Source organism: Lepisosteus oculatus, chromosome 11 (assembly GCF_040954835.1).
Source record: "Lepisosteus oculatus isolate fLepOcu1 chromosome 11, fLepOcu1.hap2, whole genome shotgun sequence".
In the NCBI taxonomy this organism is placed as follows: Eukaryota; Metazoa; Chordata; class Actinopteri; order Semionotiformes; family Lepisosteidae; genus Lepisosteus; species Lepisosteus oculatus.
Genome location: NC_090706.1, coordinates 32,264,284 through 32,286,711, shown reverse-complemented (window position 1 = coordinate 32,286,711; position 22,428 = coordinate 32,264,284). Strand labels below are relative to the sequence as shown.

Here is a 22,428-nt window from a genome sequence, read left to right as displayed (position 1 = left end):
AAGTTATGGAATGACAAAATTGAACCTAATGATTTAATAATGCTATTTTCTCCTGGTAACAACCTTTATTATCAATATCAATTTGATGTGTTGCCATCGAACTTCAAATATTATCACAAATTTCAAAACAGTACTTTGTTTTACACAACACATACTGTCTATGCATTGAATCGACATTGATTAAAATATCACATCAAACCTTTCCCATTGACAAACACACAGCCCCTTGTGGCTGCAAGCAGCTTGATATTCTCTGCTTGATATTAAAAATTATCACAGGTAAAAGCCATGTCCTTTACCTCCATAGTAAAGTAGAAAGCAGGTTTTTTTTAACAACTCCTGTTGTCTTTTATTACACTGAGACACCTTTTTGCTTGGATAAATTTTGTTACAATATAAAGTCAATTCAAGAAAATATGTTAAGGAACATTAATTTTCTTATTTGTTGGTTGGTCTCTCCACCAGAGGGTAGTATTTTTACATTCTACATCTTAAAATTATTTGTAGGAATTCTATAAAAGTACGATAATACTACTGCTCCTGCCACTAGTAAAAATAAAAGCAAATCACTGCATATAAACTACAATCAATAATAGGATAATATGTAATTTAAATAATGATGACATTTATAAAAAGCAGGTTTTAAAATAGATGAACACTGGGATGAACTGAGTGCTTTATACTGCTGTATTTGATATCTAATTATTAATTAACTGCCAGGTCTAATCTGATTCAAAATGATTTTTTGTCTTTATAAACAATTCATGGTTTATTATATTTTAAAGAGCTACTGTAGTTAATGCAAAAAGAGGTCATTGAGTAATGTGACAAAACACATTTGACAAATCAACAATTTTAAATAGTCAAAAATCTTTCCATATTAAAAAAGGGTTCCATTTGGTACATACTGTATAATGAGAATTAATTTTTTCCTGGGCACTGCAATGTGTATCAATATGGCAAGATCCACTGATGTTTAAAAGGTTGCGCCATTCCAAGGTTTTGATCAAGAAGCAGCAATTTTCAGTTTAAAAAATGACTACATAGTGTAAATACGTCATAACATTTTTTTGAGAAATAACTCATCACAAGAGATTTGGAAAAGGAATATTTGTTTTCTATATTATCATAGGTCTTGTACGGTTGAAATCGTAGGTGCAATGGTTGTAAAACTCGTATTGTGTCTTTTGAATTTTCCCAGATGCACCAACAGAAGTGATCTGTGGACCCTTATCGCTACAGGCTCTGATAATGTCAGCATACAGACAAATGTGAGCTATAATGAAACCCGTGGTGTTTACCTGACCAAGAGCAGGATCGCCCTTCAGGACCTGCAGAAGATCATTTCTTTGCGCTGTGAGGCCAGGAGCGCAATGGGGAGGAAAACACGCGATGTCAAGCTGCTTTCTCATCTGCCTCATGGTGATTTTACTTTTGGCTTTCAGCATTGTCATTGAATTTTTTAAGAATAAAACCTGAGACTCCTCACCACTTGGTCTTTAAAGGTCCCATCACACTTTACACAAGAGTAGGGGTGTTATCCCCAGCTGGTTAGAATGCCACTCTTGATTTGTACAATTTTGTTTCCCAAAAAGTTTAATTTGATTAGTGAAGCAGTTTTTGTTCTTCTTCACCTGTTCTGCTGTGCATTGGGACTACTGGTACATAATGATTGCTGCACATCACTGTAAAAGATCCACCTTGGTTGGTTGCCAAGTGTAGAGGAATCTGCACACCTCCGTTTAAGCCTGTATTAAGGCACCAATTTCATTGTATTTAAAACTGTTTTAACCCTCACTCAGTCCTTTAACTGTTCTCCTGTGCTAATCTTATTGTACCTTAGAACGATTGGCAGTAGAATGCCCTCAACGGTTCAAACTTTAGACCAGTCCGCTGTATAACTGTCTTCTTATTTACCTGTGGACTGACAACAGCCGAGGCTAGCGCTCTGTGAGAGCTTCCCGTCTCCATGCTCCCAGACAACTCACTCCTAACCTTGCAGCCTTTCACCTTCCCCGACTAAATCACGTCTCCCCGTGAGACTGAGGATCTTTCACGCTCCCCCTACCGTGAGAACCCACTTCTCACTGCCCCCTTCACAATGAGGAACTATCTTCCCATGAGCCAACCACCAGAGTCTCCCCTCACACTCACACACACACCTGACATTGGGGATCCAACTCCCCTAGGTCAACCAGGACTGTTGATTATTTAAACCCTTAAGTGGGTAGTGGGGTAGTGTGACTTCTCACTGTTAAGGCCTGCTCTCTTATAACCTCGTGTGTGTTTTTCCCTGTGTGTGGAGTGTCTCACCACCCCCCTCTAGTGGCTAAACCCCATATCTGGCACCTAGATCCAGCTACCCTGTTAAAGTCACTCTGATGGGTACTGGTCTTCAGTTTTGAATTAAGTGGGTCTACTCCTAGTTATTATTATTCTACTGATAACCATATGTCTGGCATGATAGTTACACACAAGAAAAAGTACAATAAATACCACACTGAAATCATTCTTCAGAGTTTATTAACTTCCACTCTTTTTAAATGCAGTCTTGTGCAGTTAGCAATACACCATCATGTTATACAATTCTATAACAACATTTGTAAAGCATTATAATTACTGCTTCAAAATAATCTATACATATATGTGAGTGTTTATAACATTTATCAAAGCTAATGTTATAACTTAGGTTAAGAGCTATGATTAGGATTAAGTTCAGGGTTAAGTGTAGTATTATAGTTAGCAGAAATTATAGTTTGATAACTTATATCTGTTATGGTGTTTAGAAGAGTGATAATAAAGGGTTATGAATGGCATTATAACATAGACACATAAAGTATTATGTAGGTCCTAGTGGTCTCTACGTTCACTGATCACTGATATCGCATGTGCTGATATACCACTTCATTAATAATTTTTTTATTCTCTTTTTCTTGCAGTGCTCTATTCCCAGGTGGCAGTTTTAGCTACGGTCTTAGCTCTTGTGGTAATATTTATAATTTCCATCATTGTCCTGATAGCAGTGTGGAAAAAGGTGAGAACAACAAGCTAGGGCAACCTTTTTTGTCATGCTTTCCCTTTGGCACATTGTAATATTTTGACCATCGTTAAAAGTTGTAAAGCAGCTGTTGCTTCTTTCCGCATTAGAAACCTCGCTATGAAATCCGTTGGAAGGTGATTGAGTCAGTCAGCTCGGATGGCCATGAATACATCTATGTAGACCCAATGCACCTCCCTTATGACTCAGCCTGGGAGGTACCAAGAGACAGCCTTGTCTTAGGTAAGAAAAGAAAAGTAGTCCATACAAACCCTGATAAAACATTCTTTTATAGTGCTGACAAGGGGGAGAAAGGGAAAGAGACATCTATATTGAATTCAGTCTAACCAGTTATACATGTTAAAATATAATCTTAGGGAAATCTTAAAAAATAAAAAATCGCTTGTGTCAATAACGGACTTTTCCAAAATTTTAAAATGTATACATTTTATGAGTGAATAGAAGGAAACATAAGGGTTTTGTGCCCCAGAATTCTATGGACATTCAAGCATCCTTTTGACAAATTAATTTTCCTTGTTTAACCACTAAAACTATATTATATGAAATGCACAGAGAATACCACAGTATTAGAGATAAACATAATCTAATAAACCGTTAGTATTCAATTTCTGTGATACTAATATTTTCCAAAATAATAACATAGGCTCAGTAGTACCCATAGAACCTGTAGAACAATTATTTACAATCATTTTTTTTTTAATTTTGACAAATGTATTGTAAAAGAAAAGTGTTTTTGAACTATAATAACACTTGTTATGATTTCTGTTTTATTCATAATAGTTTCCATAATGACCTACTAGTGTGTTGTGGAGGGACTTTACTTTTATGTAAATAGAAATAAATGAGAGAATTCTAGAAAGTTCTTTCATCCCCCAACATTGAAACTGAGCAGTTTGAGTTGCACGTGAAAAAAGTTTGTGAACTGTTTTAAAGGCTTTTAATGTCTACATACATAACAAATTGAAATGTATACATCTTTTCTTCTTTGTTGAAGTATTTTTCCGTTAAAATTTCTCTCCTGAGTAGATTTTCTCCTGTTGAGTGCAAACCTTCTATGTTTCAGGGCGTACATTGGGTTCTGGAGCATTTGGCAGGGTTGTAGAAGGAACAGCCTATGGCCTTGGTCATTCCCAATCCACCACTAAAGTGGCAGTAAAAATGCTGAAATGTACGTGACTGATGAGTACATGTTTCCTGTCTGTATATATGTTCTTGTTTTAATTAAGCTAAACACAAAGTACATTTTATTAGCCCAAATATTATTAAAAAGAATCATCTGACTCTGAGCTACAGTATAGAGCTCTTATGGAGCTCTATATGTACGAAATACAAAGTGAAGCAAAAGCTGTAAATCTAAAATTCTAAAACTCTTTTTCTTCTTTAAAAAGACACACATTAGCTCTCTGAAATATAAATAAATATGTTGACTTTGATATGTACTTAATCAAATCAACAGTAGATTTTTTAACTTGTTTTTAAGTAGTATGTATGGCACTTTGTAAACCTGTATATGCTACAATTATTTTCATTTTTAACTCTACAGCAACAGCAAGGAGAAGTGAGACTCAGGCGTTGATGTCGGAGCTGAAAATAATGAGTCATTTAGGTCCTCATCTCAATATTGTGAATCTGCTAGGAGCCTGCACAAAAAGAGGTATGAGTCCTCCTTTAAACAAAATACTTACAAAACCAAAAACAATACTTATGTGCTACTACTGTTATTACATCTGATGGCAAAGAATATATTGTATTTTCAGTAAAAACAAAATCTATAATTAAATCTACAAAAATCTCCCTAAATACAGAAATTGCAGATGTTCTTGTCCTGCCCTTTTCTCCTGGTGTACTTGACAGTAATCCAGCATTACAGACAATAATGTAGACGTCTGTTGGCTTTTAATACTACAACTGATATGCATTTACAATAACTAATCTTTCAAAACATTTTTAAAAAACTGTGTTCTGCTTGGTATAAAGACTTTTGCTAAAATTGTATGTTTCAATTCCTAGACTTTCTTTCAGAAGAATCAAGGTTAGGACAAAAATCTGCCCTGCAAAACACTTTCTTGTCAAGCCTTACGATGAACATGATTACATTTTTTTTAACTAAGGCACGTTTAATGTGCAGAAAATGAAGCTGAATATTCCACAATGATTCACATGAGGTGTTTTACTGTGATTCACAAAAACTGTATGGCCTCTGGATACAATAGTAACAGATTTTATTCTCCTTCCAGGTCCTATCTATCTAATTACAGAGTATTGCCGCTATGGAGACCTCGTAGACTACCTCCACAGAAATAAACACACCTTCCTGCAGTACTATGCAGATAAAACTAGGAGAGATGCTGAGATGTGTAGAAATAGCACAATCGAGAGTCAAGGAAAAAGGTAGGGATGCAGTCATTTTCAATTTAAGAACCATTTGCCTTTACCTATAAAAGCTGAATTTTGTTTTTATTTTGTTGTTACCCTTTTATAGCAGTGCAAAGTTTTGGACACATTCCAGAAAGAAGCTTAGATAACAATACACAGTCTAATAAGCATGATTAGATTCTCCAGGATTGCAATGGGATTTTGTGGAGCTGCTGTCACTAACGCAACACTTTTGTCACTTATTACACACCCTGCACACGCAGGTATTCCAGAGAATAAAAATGTCACTCTGTTGTGTCCAACAGGGTAACCGGTTGGACACAACAGGATGGCAGGGTAACCTAACTGAATGGAAAATTAAATGTTTTTAAATGCTAATGCTATCAAAATAGCCTACAGGAAGAGACTACAGAAAAGATAATTAACACCTTTACCTGCCTTTTCAGCTACGTAACATTAACCAGTGAGAGTGATGGAGGATATATGGACATGAGCAAGGATGACTCTACAGAGTATGTGCCTATGCAGGAACTGACAGACAACATCAAATATGCAGATATTGAACCATCTGTGTATGAAACACCTTACCAGCAAGACAATTACCAGACACAAGGTACATCCTATAGACATAAGTGTTTGTTGTTCTGTTTAGAACATAGTTGTTTTTTTTTTCTTTTAAAACAAAAATAATAAAAGAACATTATACATCTAGACTTATGTAAAGATATTGGGATTTACAGAGTTCATTGGAATTCTGCCATTCCCTAATGTAGAATTTGGTGCAAAGATGATTCTGAAATTAAACGTAGTATTCTGGATTCAGCTGGTAAATTGTTTTAATAATAAAACATTTGAGATGTTCTGAACAAATTGAATAACCATTATGCAGTCAATAACTTAAAGGTACTGTATTCAACATGCTCTAAAGCATTATTTTTGTTAGACATAAACTCACCACCCTTTGTAATAAAGAAAAAATGTTGTGTTTTTGTAGAAAAAGTAAAAATATATTTGCTTGTATTGAGAGAATTTGTGTAACTGTGCTGTTATTTCCAACTATGTTACAATGGCTTGGATATTGAACACAGATGAAAGAGGAGCAGCTTAGGAAAAGCATTTTAAAACACTTAAATACACATCTAAACTTTCACTGTACATTGATGCTCAAATGCTGTGTAATATTTAAAATCTATGTAAAAAATGAAAGCCTTTTTGTATGTGTTCTCGGGTGTCCATCATGCAAGAGGACAGATTGCAGAGAGGGGTTGTATGACCTAAACACAACATTTGTGCAATACAGCTGCCTTGATTGATTATGCTTTTTGTGTGCTACTCAAGGTCAAGAGAGGATTGACAGTGCCCCAGTGATCAATGAGTCACCTATTCTGAGCTATACAGACCTTGTGGGGTTCAGTTATCAGGTGGCTAAAGGAATGGACTTCCTTGCATCTAAGAATGTAGGTGTGAACACAAAGCACTGAAACCACTGAACCTGACAGTTTTCTTTATTTATTTTTCTCATCATTTGGTCAGTCATTTTCCAGACTGCTGGTTTTCTCTAAATCGTCACAAATTTTCCTTGAAGCTTTTTAAAATTAAATTTGAATAAATAAATACCTGCATACAAGGAATAAACTAATAATTCTATCTTTTAGATTGAGATTAATTCAATATATAATAATGCACTAAAATTATTGTAGTTATTTTTTTTCACAGCTACCCAAGGCTAGGTCAAAAAGATAGATTGTACTAATTATTTTTAATTGCATCCAGTTTTAAACTGAATCGACTGACGTGATCTTCTTTTTTATCTACTATTAACAAAAAACAGTGTGTTCATCGCGACTTGGCAGCAAGGAACGTCTTGATTTGTGAGGGGAAACTGGTGAAAATCTGTGATTTTGGATTGGCACGAGACATTATGCACGACTCCAACTACATCTCTAAAGGCAGCGTGAGTGCATGTTGAACAGATCACCAGCACTTAGTAATAATTGTCTGTAGCTATTGCATGTCTAAGAGTTCCTACTGAATTAGAAACAAATGGAAGGAAAAGTTCAGTTCCAACAAACATTTTAAGCAATCAGAATGTAACATTCATAAACAGACATGTACAATTATACAGAAAAGTATGATATTAAAAAATCACACTTTTTAATATATATATAATATATATACCATACTTTATTTATATACTTCACACACCTGAAGAAGGCTCCATGGCCAAAACATTGTTTTCTTTCTTCTCTTTCCAGCATGGAATAAACCCATTACTTGATATGAATAAATATCTACAAAACAAATACAGCAGACAATAAATCATCCATTTGGTGATAAGTTCAGATGTGACGTACTGTACTTGAGAAACCATTTAAGTATATGTTCCAATATAAAAACAAAACAAAGAAAGCACTTGTAATTGAAGTGTACAGATGTGGCTGATGGGCTGGCATTTGGCCATTATTGTACTCCGTCCATGTGAGTTTGAATCACATCATGTCAGATTCTGTTTGGCTAATAAGAGTATTTAAACACAGTTTGTATTGACTCTGAGGTTTTTGGAAAGCCATAATTTGTACTAAAGAAAACCATCCAAACCCTGGTCCAACATGACCACAATGTCTGCGGTCGAAGTAAACATAGACAAAAAAAAACACTTAACAGAATAAACAGAACTAAATTCTTCTATTACTTTTCTGTAAAACAAAATGATACAGAACTTGTATGATAATTAAAATATATATTTTTTACATGAAAACATTCTTGCTATATTAGGATGATTGGTAATATTTTGTGATTCATGTATAGGACTTTGCAAAGCATTCAAATAATGTCCTATTTTATTTGAATTACAAATGATATGTGCACATTTTTAAAGTGAAAAAGTCAAATCTCAGTGATACCACCCACAACATTAACAGTTTCATGATCTGACCACTGTTTGGCACTTCTTATTCCAGAGTTGCAACAACAGAAATGAATGTGAAAGGTAAATCAGAACACTTTCATAAGTGTAACTCCATTTTTAAACCCTAGACTTTCCTGCCTTTAAAATGGATGGCACCAGAAAGCATTTTTCACAATCTCTACACCACACTGAGCGACGTCTGGTCTTATGGAATATTACTGTGGGAAATCTTCACTCTGGGCAAGTACTCGCATGAATATTGCCTACACATACAAATATATTTTCCATTTAAAATATCAGACTGTGATGTTACAAAACATTTTTTTTACATTAAAATGACAGTTTTACTGTTCTCTTAGTTACTGAAAACCCCTTTATTTTATTTTTTATTAGGTTTTACCAGTTTCAGACTGCATGGTTTTGAGATACTGTTCCCATTGAATCTTGAAAGCTGGAATTGCTTGGATTTTACATTGTAGACATCATGACTTAACCAGACTGCCGCACATTTGTAATGGACAGAATTGCCCCCCCATAAACTATAGGAAAGAACTAAATACCTGAAATGTTTCGGTTTTATTGGAGATATTATGGAAGCCCGTTTCCGCCAGGGAGTAAAAAAACAACGTGCAATGGTATTTCGCAATTGCGACATTGTATCTCAGAATCACGAGATTAATTGTGACTTAAAATCTCAGAATTCCGACTTTATTTCTCATAATTACGAGTTTATATCTCGCAAATGTGACTTAACATCTTAGAATTACGACTGCATAGCTCGCAATTGCATCTTTTTTATATCAGAATTATGACTTTTTATCTCGCATTTGCGACTTTAAAATAGCCAACATTTCTTGGCATTTTGTTGTTGTAATGGATTTGGGTTTGAGAGCTTGTGCCCTCGTCGTTCCCACCCTAGTATGTCCCTCACTGCATGTGCTCGAACCCAGGTCTTGCCAGCTGAGCTAAAGAAAACCTTCTTTAGCCCCGGCGGCCAGCATCCCTGTTATGCGCAGGGGAGGGCGGTGCCGTCACCACACTGCAACCAGATCATACAACCTGTATGTCCGCCATTCCGTTACACCATTTTCAGAAACCGTACAGGATCTATAGGCCTGAAGACTTGCCTTGTTAAGTGCCCTGATAAAAATCAAATGAATCATACTAATTTTTATGGAATCCCATTTCCGCCAGGGAGGTTTCCATAGTACCCCGATGGAATAGTGGATGGTGGGCTTATTTTTAAATAGACACTTCACATCCAGAGGAATTCACAATTCTAAAAGCTGAAAATTATACTTTTTTCATATTTCCATTGTATGTCTTGACTTTTGATTCTTTAAATTTCTAATCAAATTTAAGTAAAAAAGGAATTGTACTTTAAATGCATTAAAAGAGGGAGCAGTATTATACCATTTACTTTTGTGGATGAAGTATTTCATGAAAATAATTATCAGATTAATAATAAGAACATATCCTTTATCCAAAACAGTTCTAACGATAATACAATATCAAAATCTTTAAATTTAACATTTACCTTTAAATGTTTAACAATAACATTTTGCAAATCTATCCAAAAGAGTTTTGTATATATGCAATTGACAAACAAATGTAACAAAGATTTCTTCTCATTATTACAACATTCACAAAAAAATTATGACAAAAGTCATCTTATTTGTGTTTAAATCTAGAAAGTGTCAATTTAACAGCTATTGTCCAAACTAATTTCCAATTTATATTCCTAAAGATAGCATTCCAAAAGAAGTCACAAGAAGGCAGGCATACTGTAACAGCACGGTGGGCTTCTTTTGCCAGATGAACAACCTGGCCTGGCTACATTCTTGCTGGCGCCAGAAGTGACATCAAAATTGTGAGATGTGAAGTTGCAATTAGCAATATAAAGTTGTATATACGAGAAATGATGTCGTAATTCTGAGATTTTAAGTCGCAATTGCCAGATGTTAAGTCGCAATTGTGAGAAATAAGGTTGGAATTCTGAGATTTTAAGTGCAATTGCGAGATAGAAATGTAATTCTGAGATACAATGTTGCGTTTTTTTACTCCCTGGCAGAAACGGGCTTCCATAAGATATTCCTTGTGTGGCTATATAGATTTATGCAACTAATGGTTATGGAAATGTTTGCCTTGATGTTATGTATTCTCATGTGATTTTTTTTTTCTCTAAGTATTACAAATTTATCTGTGAGTTAAATACTGGAACATTTACAATACTGCTATTTTATGCCTATATATAAGTCATGAAATCTGAAATAAATAAAAAATCTCTTACGTTTACGTTCTACATACTATATTAATAGATTCTCTTGCTTCCTACTATTCTTTATTTAGTTTTGATAGTTTTACTTTTGTAAAAATCCTTAAAATATTTTGTCTTATAAATAGGTACAACAAACTTTGGATTTAAAGAAAAAAAAGTGATTGTATTTTAGTTAGTCAGATCATAAATTGCAACTAGAAGATTTAATTTCTTCCAGAAGAAGAAAATTGTCCTATTTTATACAGTCTTAAAGATGTGAATCTAATTAGACCACCCAATGATAATTGATTTATTAGTTTAAGATTTCAAATTACCACGTAGAATTTTCATGCTTTTGGAAAAGAGTCCTATGCTTTGATTGTCCTGTGAGAATTGTGGTGTGGCTATATCACAGAAGGAAGCATATAGCTGTAAGATATTCTTATTTTTTATTTTTGCTTATGTTGGATCTATAAATTATATCTTGATCTCTTAATAGAACAAATTAAATTCTTTATCTTGTCATTAAAGCCGTTATTTTAGACTCACATGAGACACTTCCCAGTCTGAATTAACTCTTGCTTACAGTATATGTGAACTTAATAATAATTTGGACTTCAAGTGTCTGATTTTCAATTGCCTATCTACTTGCATTACAATGGAGTGTGAAGTTTGTCCTGAAGAAAAATGATAACTCAACCCTTATAATATTCACAGAGTTTTATTTTTTTCTGTCATGATAAACAATGATTACCGATCCTCATTAAACCTGTGTAGAGAAGTGGAAAAGTGCGACTATATTTTTACTTCATGTCTCTTAATATTTATGTAAGGTTGTGCATTCTGTCTCATCTTTCCAGACTTCCCTTTATCGGTATGAATCACACATTATTATTTGTCTTTTCCTACACTCTTGAATGTTTTTGTCTGCTCCATAAAATCATTGAGCAGTCATATATTACTTTAATTTGATTTCTGGTTAATAAGAAGCAAAAAGTAACTTGGAGACCGATCTTGATCTGAAAGGCATCATAAAATGAAAAAATGCTTCCATTACCATGTCTCGATCATTATTGTCATAAACGTGTATTGATAGGTTAAATTGGAAATATACTATTTTTGTACAGTTTAGTCACTTACCAGTTCAACACACGTCTGATTTTTCCAGTGTAGAAGGGTGACTTTCCTGAAAGTTGTAGACCTGAGATTTACAAACTAAATGGAAGTGTGATATATTGTAAGGAAAATAAATGGTTCAGGAAAGAAAGACTTGATGATTTTTTATATATATTTCACTAAAAAATACAATATATTTTGTACTTAGTCACAATGTGAAAACTTTCCAAATTTTTCTTCCTTTTTTGATTTCTTAGCATTTGAAATGTCAGCCAGTCTGAGTTTCATGGTTCCAGTTTCTTTCTGTTTTCTTTCCCCTTTTTGGAGGAGACATTTTGTCTTTATCTCTGCCTCTACAAATAACTATTTTTTATTTGAATGCACAGCAACATGTGGAGTCATAGTCTGCCAGATTTCCACTCACCTGCAAAAAAACTGATCCTTATACAAATTTATGTATTTGTATTTTGTGGGAAAACATGCTTATCTCTTGCTTTTAAGTTGTAATACCTGCCCCAGAATAACTTTAATTTTTTTTTTTGCATGACAAAATAAAAGTTTTAAAACACTAGATTGCATTCAGTATCAAAATACATTATTTTCACTTGACATGACTTACTCATATTAAATGCTGCTTTTTAAATTAGTTAAATCCATTACTTAGAATTCAAAAAGGTATCTAACAATGTATGCTTTTCCCATTCAGACAAGGAAAGATTTTCAAAGATCATTTGCCTTGTCTGTTGTACCTTATTGGATGTTTTTGCTGTCTGACTCTAGGGGGAACCCCATATCCTGACCTCCCCATGAGTGAGCTCTTTTACAGCGCCCTCAAACGAGGCTACAGAATGTCCAGACCTACTCATGCATCTGAAGAAGTGTGAGTCTTTCAGTTATGTCAGTGGTTGATTTGGTATGTTTTTTTTACACTTGTTTTACAATCGAGAGACTTTCTGTAAGTAAGAATTCCATTGTACCAGTACCGGTTACAAGTGGCAATAAAGCTCAAGTTCTAGTTCGATTTGTTCTCTCATTTGTGCCTTGTGCTTTGCTCATTTTTATTACTATAAGGGAAGGGGTCTGATGGGGTCTTTTTGGTTTATTATTTCTTCCAGTTACGAAATTATGAAAAAATGCTGGGAGGAAAAATATGAAAAAAGACCAGAGTTCTCGTATTTGGTTCACGCCATGGGGAACATGCTGAGCGACAGCTACAAGAAGGTAGTTAGACGACTTTTGCTTACTACTTTTTTCACAGTCGTTCTTTTGCTTTTCCATGCAGTCATTGTCCAACTTATTATTTTATATCCCCGCAGAGGTATAACCAGGTGAATGAGAGCTTCTTCAAGAGTGATCACCCTGCTGTTGCGCACACAAAGCCGAGAATGCCAGGCAGCCAGGTGTCGCCTATCACCTCGCCGGGGACAAGGCAAGACGCTGAAGGCGAGGAAGCCCTGGCCTCTGACAATGAGTACATCATCCCCATCCCGGACCCCAAACCAGAAGAGGCATGTGAAGAAAGCAATGACACAGAGGCAGAAAATCCCCCAAGGTAACATGTTGCCTTCCAGCATTCATTGCAACTGAAATTAAAGAAAGAAAATGTACTGCTTTTTGCAGTGTGCAATTTTTGATCTCTTAAATATAAAACACAACTAGCAAAATTGTGTTATGACATGCTAAACACTGTAAATACAGTATATGGCAAAAATAGAGCAGCGTATGGCAGAATGTTTGCACAATGGAAACAGTTTTGCCATATTCATTAATATGTTTCTTTTGTACAGTAAAGCGTGTGCTAATACATATGTCACTATTACATCAATGAACATAAATTGGGGATGATGAGACAACTACAGGAAACAGGCCTTTAATCTTCCAAAAATATGACTAAAAGGGAAATCACGTATTGCCCGCTATTGCAAAACCAAATGAAATGTTAAAACCAAGCCTTATTTAAAAACATATTTAATTACAGTGTGTTTATATATTATTATGTCTATTAAATTATATCATATTTAATCTAATTTATTGTATTTAACACTTTCAGCTAACTGGTTGACCGAGACCAGTTGTTATTTTAGTTCCTGATATTTACTTTTAATGAAATTACATTTAAATTAAATTAAAAAAATGTTGAAAAGTTAAAGACATGGCTTGTATTCATTTTATAATTATACATTCTGCCCTTAAATAGTTAGAATGTGGACTTTAAATAAACATTTTCATTTTATTGTATGACTTAAGTCAGACATTTATTGTGAAGCAGTTACAGGAGGTGCAGAAGTGTGAATTCTGAACATTCATTGGTAGGGCAGGTCTCATTGCAAATTGTGGAAAAAAACAATTTAGGCAATTTACAAATAAAGAATATATATTTGGGAGCAGAATGTCCATAATTACGACACTTCTCATAACATTATTTCGAGAACATTCTCTACATTTTCTGGGTAAAAACAATGAGACATTTACAATGGAAGGAATGATAAAGCTAAATTAACCAAGCTAGATTTTTAACAAGAAGTGACTTGATCAAGATATTTTTCATACAGATTATTTAGTTCAAACAAGTGTGATAGCTGAAACAGTGCAACCTAATGCAGAAGGAGATTTTGCAATTAGATACATTTGGAATTATTTTCCTATCATTTGACACACGTGAAATCTCAGTAGCCAGAAGACCTCAATCTTACTTTATGCTTATGCTTGTTTCATTGCTTACAGTACATGTCTTTTTCTGTTGATAGCACTGAAAACCTTAAAGAGGTCAGTCCAGCTTCTGGTTCCTTAGAAACATCCATCACAGATCCAGAAGAAATGGGCTCCAGTTCATCTCCAGAGGAGGAAAAAACAGAGCCAGAAGTAGAGGAAAGTTTCCTGTAACCGACCCAAAGGTCCTCCAGCAACCTGCATATACTCACTCTCTGGTTTAAGAGTGAATATGGACCTACAGCCAATGTCTGGATACAGCTGGTGTAAATCAAAACGCTTTCAACAACATGCTTTAAAACAAATTGCTTAGCAGATATGTGCAGGCATCAGTAACATCTAAGCAATCATTTCACGGACACTGTTTAGATGCAATATAGTATGAGAATTGTATTGTTGACGAATTTCTTGACAATAATCACTGCTCCACAGCTGGAGCTCCATATAAAAATACAGTTTTAGTATACAACGTTATCTGAAATTGTCTGAAACAGTGGATTTATTGAAATCTATGTAATTTCTACTGAGATCTTTGTAATCATAAAATATCTGATAAAACAACAAAATGAAGAAAAACAATCCTTGATATTTAAAGCATGATTTTCCTCCAGTTGTATCTCTCACAGCTTCAGGTGTTGAGCAGTAAGGCTGTGTAGTTCTAATCACTTTTAACCCCCAATCCATGAAAACTAAATGCAATCCATATACCAAATAGTATTATAGTATTATATTTTCAATAGTATTATACCAAATGTTACAAATAGCACAGGAAAAATGTAAAACAAACATCTTATCTTTTTCATCATTCAGAAAACATTATGATGTTGATACAATCCTCTAGAGGATCTAGGACAAATAATTATATAAAATTATGGTACGAGTCTTTGTTTTAGAATTTTCTCTGTGATTACAGTTAACTTTCATTCATTTCTAAGATATTTATATCATCCAAATTCTAAAAGCATTTTTCTTTAGGTACTGGTAATGTTATGCCACTTTATTAAATGCTATATGAGGAGTCTAGTGAGAACATTATGTCTGACTCAATGCTTCATACAAACAATATAGGTTTGCTTTGAAATTCAAAGTTTATAAGTCTTACATTATTTCAACCTTTCATTTATTAGGGTCAACAATCAATCTATGCTTTTAAAAGGTTCACATACTGTTCACATGCATACACTTTGTTTTGCTGAAAGTTAAACAGTGGTTTAATTTCCTGGTTTAATTGAAAATATTCTGATAAGATGTCAGTAACACCCAAATTGTTAAATTGTAGTACAATTAAGATTTACTGCAACTGAAAATGTACTCTTGCTGCGTAGCTGTATCACTGCCCAGTATTAATATAAATAGAGTGTACACTTTAAAGTATGGTATCAGTTTTATATGTGTAAATATTTACTTTTTATTTTATGTATAAAGGGAATCATTTTTAATTACCATGTTATATGAACAATCCATCAATTTCTAGAATCTTTAGAATGTGTAAGCTATATAAAAGTACATCAACCCCAACATGAAGCAATTAGCAATTATAGACTGTATCCAAGACTCATATTGCACAAAGAAGAAAAGATTAAAGTGATTTTTGTAACAGATTTGTACTGTAATAAATGCACTTCTAGAAGAGAAACTAGCCTCATTGTAAATTATAAATTTAAATATATTTCTGCTGGTTTGGATATATAAGAATTTTTTCCAGGTGTTTTATGTTTAAGTTTTGTAAAGTGAATGTTTTACAAAAATGTTTGTAAAAGTTCAGTTAAAAAGGGAAATATAAAGGTACTTAAAGATGAAGGAATTCGTAACAGGTTTTTGCTTAAATGTTACCCTTATATTGTTGTGTATACTGTATATTAAATTCTACAGTACATAGTAACTGGTGGGTAACTATCAGGTACTGGCAATGATAACTAAACAGAGATGAAAATGTACAGTGCTGTTACAATTCAGTAAAAAATAGCTAGTAGTTTGACAACTGAAAACATTTGAAAACTGTTTTTTCAAAGTGAAAAGTCTGAACTTTACACTACTACATACAATGTGTTAACCAAACTGTGTTTTAATTTTTTCATGAGGAGTTGTGAGCCCAGTTTTTAAGAAAACTTTGTTTATTTTTTTTCTTAATGTCAATTGGAGCATTGTGACATTCACAAGACGATGACTATGAAATCAATTTCTAATCACAAGTATTAATGCCATGATTGTTTTACAAGAGGACAAAATGAAATTTTTATTGTAATCAATTCTTGGAAAATATTCAGGGAAACTTTAACATGTGAAGCCCTTAAAAATAGATTTTAATTGATTGTACTTCAGTATAAATTCATCATAAAAGCTTTTTCAGGCTCCGGCATAAGATTTGTCTGAATTCTAGATCTAATCAAAGACTATAAGCTTTTCTAGTATGGAATTACTTTCAGTTCAATGTATATATTTTACAAGATGCTAGCAACCATTTAACAATTCCATGCAGTCTCAGTTTCCATAGCTGAAAATGCACCTTGAAAGAAATGCAATTTATTACATTTTTGCTTTCAATTCACAGACTGCTATCCTTGGATTGTGTCTTGCTGTACATTTACTGTACCTCCAGTCATTAACCCCCCCCCATCTCTCCCCTCTCATTCCCTGCCTGTGTTCTTTATGCATTCATGAAAGGCTTCATAGTTCACACTCTATATTTAATGCCTCATTTTCATTTTGGAATTACCCTCTGCTTGTTCCTTTGCAGCCTGAATGCTGACACAGCTCCTTGCTCTAAATGATAACATGCTCCATCACAAGGACCATGGACAAAAAATGCCCATTCTGAGCAGATATGTAACATTTAGAGCAAATACTGAAATTCTGAAATACTGGTCAGAAAGTCAGTTTAGAGACAGTAACTGTAGAGTAGAAATCATGAAGACAGCATGCTGGGAGATGGTGGACATATGCAACACATCAGTCCTTGGGCATTTTCTAATTTTCTGTTAAGGGGAAAGATGCTGAATGAATTTGGTTAGTAATTTTAATGGATGGAAATAAAGTCATATTATAATCATCAAAGTATTTTCTTTTGAGAAAGTTGTTTTGTTTAAAATTAATAGTTATATGTAATAAAAGCTAGTATAAGAGAATAGGCCTCAGAGAATGTGATAGTGGGAAACAGAGTTCATATATTAGGCAAATATTTCTATGAATGCAATAGGAAATTGAATTCAGGTGATGGGTATTTTCGAAGTTGAAAATACTGTTACTTAGTAACAGTACTATGGCTGAAAAATATATTTCTTTTTAAATGGGCAATTTGAGCAATTCTGTATAGTGTTCCTATGTTTGTGTATAATTGTTTTATCGTATCATTTCAAATGTCATCCATGATTTATATTGGTTCAAGACTGTAAATATATTTGTCAGTGGAGAAGTGTCCCAAAATAGATTGAGAAGGAATATGTGAATAATACATGCCTGTTCCTAAGCAGAACAAATTCCTTCAATTGTGCAAAATGTGGTTTCTGACTCAAAAGATTAATCATGACGTCTGGACAAGTCCTATTTAAAAATTTCACACGCAATGGTCTTTTCGCTGTCCTTCATGATATAAATTGGCTAAGTATTTGAAAAACAATTTAATTCTAACATTGCAACTATGTTCTTAACACTTCAAGTTGCAAGGGTATTATGCCCGTTTCACATGGAATAAAATGGATGCCATTTTTTCCTTCACTGACAAATATGATGTATCGCATTTATTTTAAAAATTTCTGTGTACTGGCAATATAAGGGTCTTAGTATAAAGGACAGTCAAGGAGGTATCTATAATATGCACATCATTATTGTTATTATTACATCTATTTTAAAAGAAAACATCGTGACTTATTTTCTTACTGTCACACAAAATTCCTAAAGTGATAAATGTTTTGCTCCTTTTTTAGTGATCGTTGTTGCATATATACATTTTTCATTAGCTCTGTGTCCTGCATTAAATGTAGGAAGTAAAACTTCCCAGCTTAAGATTTTTCATTGCTAGACAACTCTTAAAATATTTCAATATTTAAAAACTGACCTGAGCCATTTTCTTTATTTTCCTTCTGTTTCAGAGCCAGCTGCATAGCTATATCAACATATATGATTTTTGTTTATTTCAGGTACTTCAAATACACAATGATTTATTCATTTAAACAAAGTAAACAAAGGCACCTTTTGGCACACAGTGTACAATACATTTTCTACAGTATATCTAACCATACTCTTCAAGGCTGTGGTACCAAAGTTATAGAAATATGTTTACAGTGTGTATTGTCATATATTTTGAATTATATAAAGCAATCATTTTTTTATATTCCTGTTCATGAAAAACATTACAATAAAAATTGTATCGTCATTTATGAGTTTGTTTGATTATTATAACCTTTTCCTCCTGCAAAAAAAGAAACATCACATTATCACAATATAACATTCTCTTTTTCAGAGGGGAACAAGAACAAGCAAGGCACATGACTCTTGTCCCTAAGTAATAACCCAAAATGATAATTAGCAGATATTGTAGATACCCTCTGGATAAAATAGTCTGATGAAGCTCTTGTTCATAGAATACTGAGGTAACATAGAGCTCTGTATAAACACGTATAATTTTTTTAATATAATTTCCAAACTTTTTGGTCTGCACATGGTGATATTATCTGAACCATTAACGATGAAATTTTATATTATTACTATTATTTATGAATCCAGTATGCTAATACCACTACTAAATCAAACACCATAATTGACTCTAAAAACCCACTTACAAATCTGTACATGACCAAAAGACTGGTATAGTGATTATCTTTTGGTAAGAGTAGAGAGGGATGTTGGAGATCGCTTTCTATCAAAGGTTAATTTTTTGGCATTTTTGGCAATTTTGGGGCAAAAAAGGATTCTTGTGCTTGGTCTAACTAGTCATCTGACAGTTTCAGTTTCTGACAATGTGAACATGTGAACACCAGCTCATTTTAGCTTTCCAGTGCAGAACGCATCTGCAAATTAATATTATATCACAGATCAAAAAGCTTATTTCAGGACAAATAGTTATTTTTCTGTTATTTATATTAATCTTTTCTGCATGCAAAACAACTGATAAGTTACTATCCTTTAACTTTTGTGTTATAAAAACAACTTTTGTGGTAGGATGTCTTCTTATGTACTGTATTTGGGCTGTAGTTCCCTTCAAGCTTCTGTGTTAGAGAGATGTGTGGCAGCTAATCGACTGAAACTTGTAGGACAAAGGACCTGATTATGCAGATTGTGGTTTTATCCTTGAGGGGCTAAAACTCAAAGGTCAAGAGAAGTAAAAAATAAACACACTTGTCTGCCTTGTGTAACTGGAGTTTTAAGCTGGAAAACTAAATGTGTTTGCACAATGAGCAACAGTTTAGTTACAATGTATGGAGCACCATTAGAGATTTTCTACCTTCCTCTATGTGACGGTGAAAATATGAGTATTTTATTAAATCTACAAGGAGACAGGAGCTAGGATAGTATTGGTAATTTCTGTTCACTTTGAATTTACATTGATGAAGTCTCAAGTCTCTGAACAGATCTATTTTTTACAACCAAGTGGACAATGCAAATGAAGACGTCTCAGTGTGATGGCAACATAATGCATCCTGCTTTTACTAATATGGACATCTGAATTAATGAGTGGGGATACTGTATGTGTGCTGCCTGAGAAATAATATTTAGACTGCATTATTGTATATGCTTGATAAAGGAAGATGGCATGTAACAGCAACAACTATAAAATGATCAAATCTCACACCTGATGACATGATAAAACAGGAGACATACAGAAAAGAGCATGATCTTAACAATCTTCTTTCAGAGCCATCATCTGTGGTGTGCTAGAAATTGGACAATCCCAGATTTTTTGAGGAGAGGTGTCACGATTATAGTCCCTCCTCCTTAAGGGTGCTCCAGCCCTTTCACTTTAGACTTAATTCTGTGCACCTGACCCGTTTTCCCAGCCCACCTTAAAAGCCAGGAGCTGACGTTCAGCCTGGCTCTGCATCTGGTTTCCACACCGTGCGAGTCCGGTACCTGGAAGCGCCTGGTCCCGTTAAGGCTTTAATCTCTCTTCCTGTTCCCGTTCCCTGTCCGCCGGTTCCGACCCAGTTCATGGTTTTAATTCCTTGTTTGGATGGATCACCTGGCAATGGACTTATTCTTGTGTTTTGGATTCCATCTATGGATTGTTTTTGGATTGTTTGCCTCGGCCACACCTCCCCCGTGCACCAGCGCACTTTGGACACGCCCCCCTGTTTTCAGCCCCGTATTCCTGCATGACGTTTTCCTAGTGTTTCCCCACTTTTTCGGATTGTGTCGTCCGCATAGGGTCCGGAAAGAACTGTTCATTACAAGAGGTGACTAAGTGAGTTCTTTCAAATGATGACTCAGCCGTAATAGCACTCAGGTGCAACAGTGGTGGTTTATTTGGACACTGCTCCCTACAAACCAACAAAACAATTATGTATAGTGCAAAAAACAACAAAATAGAACGAAAGTACACAATACACAAACAATACACAAACACTTCTATTGAGAGTTATAAGCCAGGAGTTGCACCACATTTGGGTCGTATCAGCTAACTTTCTCCTGGCCTAGCTAAAGAGCTTCCTAAATAGATATAGCCCTGCCCCCTCGGACCCTACCATTGTAACATTAAAATTACTGAGCTGCACCACTCAGCATTGACACCACTAAGGTGCAACCATCTCCCCTTGAAGTTCTGTCATGGATGCAGGTTTCACACATGTTGTTTGTTAAGGGGTGAATTTGGGCCATGCTCCCAGATCCTCACAACATAATCCCTCATCCACTTCCCAGGCCACCATACCAGAGGTCAGACAGTCCAGGACATATAGTGAGTAGTGACTATCGTATTTGAAAATTAGAAATGAATGTATGGAGTTTTAACTGAATATTTTTGTTATTTGTTATCACTATGGCCTCAGTGGAACCATCGTTTTTCTGTGAGAGACATCCAACTTGTATACCCAAATACCATTTTCTTTCAGTAAAATATTCACTGTAATGTGCACTTTTTGCAATAAGAGTATTTTTTGCCTAATGATGGGTGTGAGCTCTTTGTCCAATCACAATGCTACAGGAGACAGACCTTCTCATGACTTCTTTCTGCCAATTCAAAACAGCTGTCCATAACTGCTACATTTTTTTAAAAAAATTATATATTATATGTGCAAAAAGATGGGATGAGAAGTCATTAACTGGTTTTGTCTCCACTCAATAATACTCACACCATTAAAATGGTTAACTCCAGACCAGAGCCACTGCACTGCATTTTAGTTTCTGTTATGTTTAATGGACTAGAAATGGGTTCCAGTCCACCACAAGGATTATCTCCCCAGTAATGCTGATTCCCATTTGTACAACTGTGTTGACTGGACCAAATGTGGTAAAATACCTCACACAAGGGCACAAAAACAGCTGTAGGTCATGAGCCTAAGGGATACCCATTTCACTATGATAATTCTGCAAACATTGTTGTGTAGCTAATTCTAAATTATCACATAGGTCAGTGTTCAGGAGCATTTCTAAAGATCAAAATCCTCGATTTCACAGAAATTAAGAGCAATCTTTTTTGTTTGTGTGAAGGCCAAGTTTCACAAGTTTCATGTGCTACTTATTTAGACCCAGCGACTCTAATCTGGATGTTGTACTCATGAACCACAACATTATTGAAGGTTTATTTTAGTTTTTAAACATAAGGTTAGGTAAATAAACACCAGTCTATGTCTTAATCAGGCTTAGACCTCACATTTTAAGAAAGGTGACATTAGGAACATCAGACAAATTTGTGAGCCACATTTACTTTCTTATGACATTCTTGTTATTATTTAACAAACTGAGAACCTACCTATCAATCTGTATCTTGCATTTACATTTATTTTAATAAAGACATTATTAAGTTTAACTGATTATAACAGTTCACTATAAAGTCTTCCTATCAGGTATAGC

At 34.4% G+C, this 22,428-nt stretch overlaps 1 protein-coding gene across 2 annotated transcripts in view; it reads left to right on the top strand.

The window, feature by feature from the left end:
• The window catches only part of pdgfrb (platelet-derived growth factor receptor, beta polypeptide), a 40,982-nt gene extending 22,186 nt beyond the window's left edge, over positions 1–18,796 (top strand). For both annotated transcript variants that reach the window (XM_015349963.2, XM_069196109.1), the window contains exons 10-23: positions 1,202–1,422; positions 2,940–3,034; positions 3,148–3,280; positions 4,122–4,226; positions 4,602–4,712; positions 5,296–5,449; positions 5,881–6,047; positions 6,773–6,891; positions 7,266–7,388; positions 8,471–8,582; positions 12,496–12,595; positions 12,831–12,936; positions 13,032–13,267; positions 14,463–18,796. In XM_015349963.2, coding sequence (XP_015205449.1) covers positions 1,202–1,422; positions 2,940–3,034; positions 3,148–3,280; positions 4,122–4,226; positions 4,602–4,712; positions 5,296–5,449; positions 5,881–6,047; positions 6,773–6,891; positions 7,266–7,388; positions 8,471–8,582; positions 12,496–12,595; positions 12,831–12,936; positions 13,032–13,267; positions 14,463–14,598 — 1,918 coding nt within the window. In that variant the 3' untranslated portion in view covers positions 14,599–18,796. The remainder of the gene's footprint in view (positions 1–1,201; positions 1,423–2,939; positions 3,035–3,147; positions 3,281–4,121; positions 4,227–4,601; positions 4,713–5,295; positions 5,450–5,880; positions 6,048–6,772; positions 6,892–7,265; positions 7,389–8,470; positions 8,583–12,495; positions 12,596–12,830; positions 12,937–13,031; positions 13,268–14,462) is intronic.
• The last annotated feature ends 3,632 nt before the right edge of the window (positions 18,797–22,428 follow it).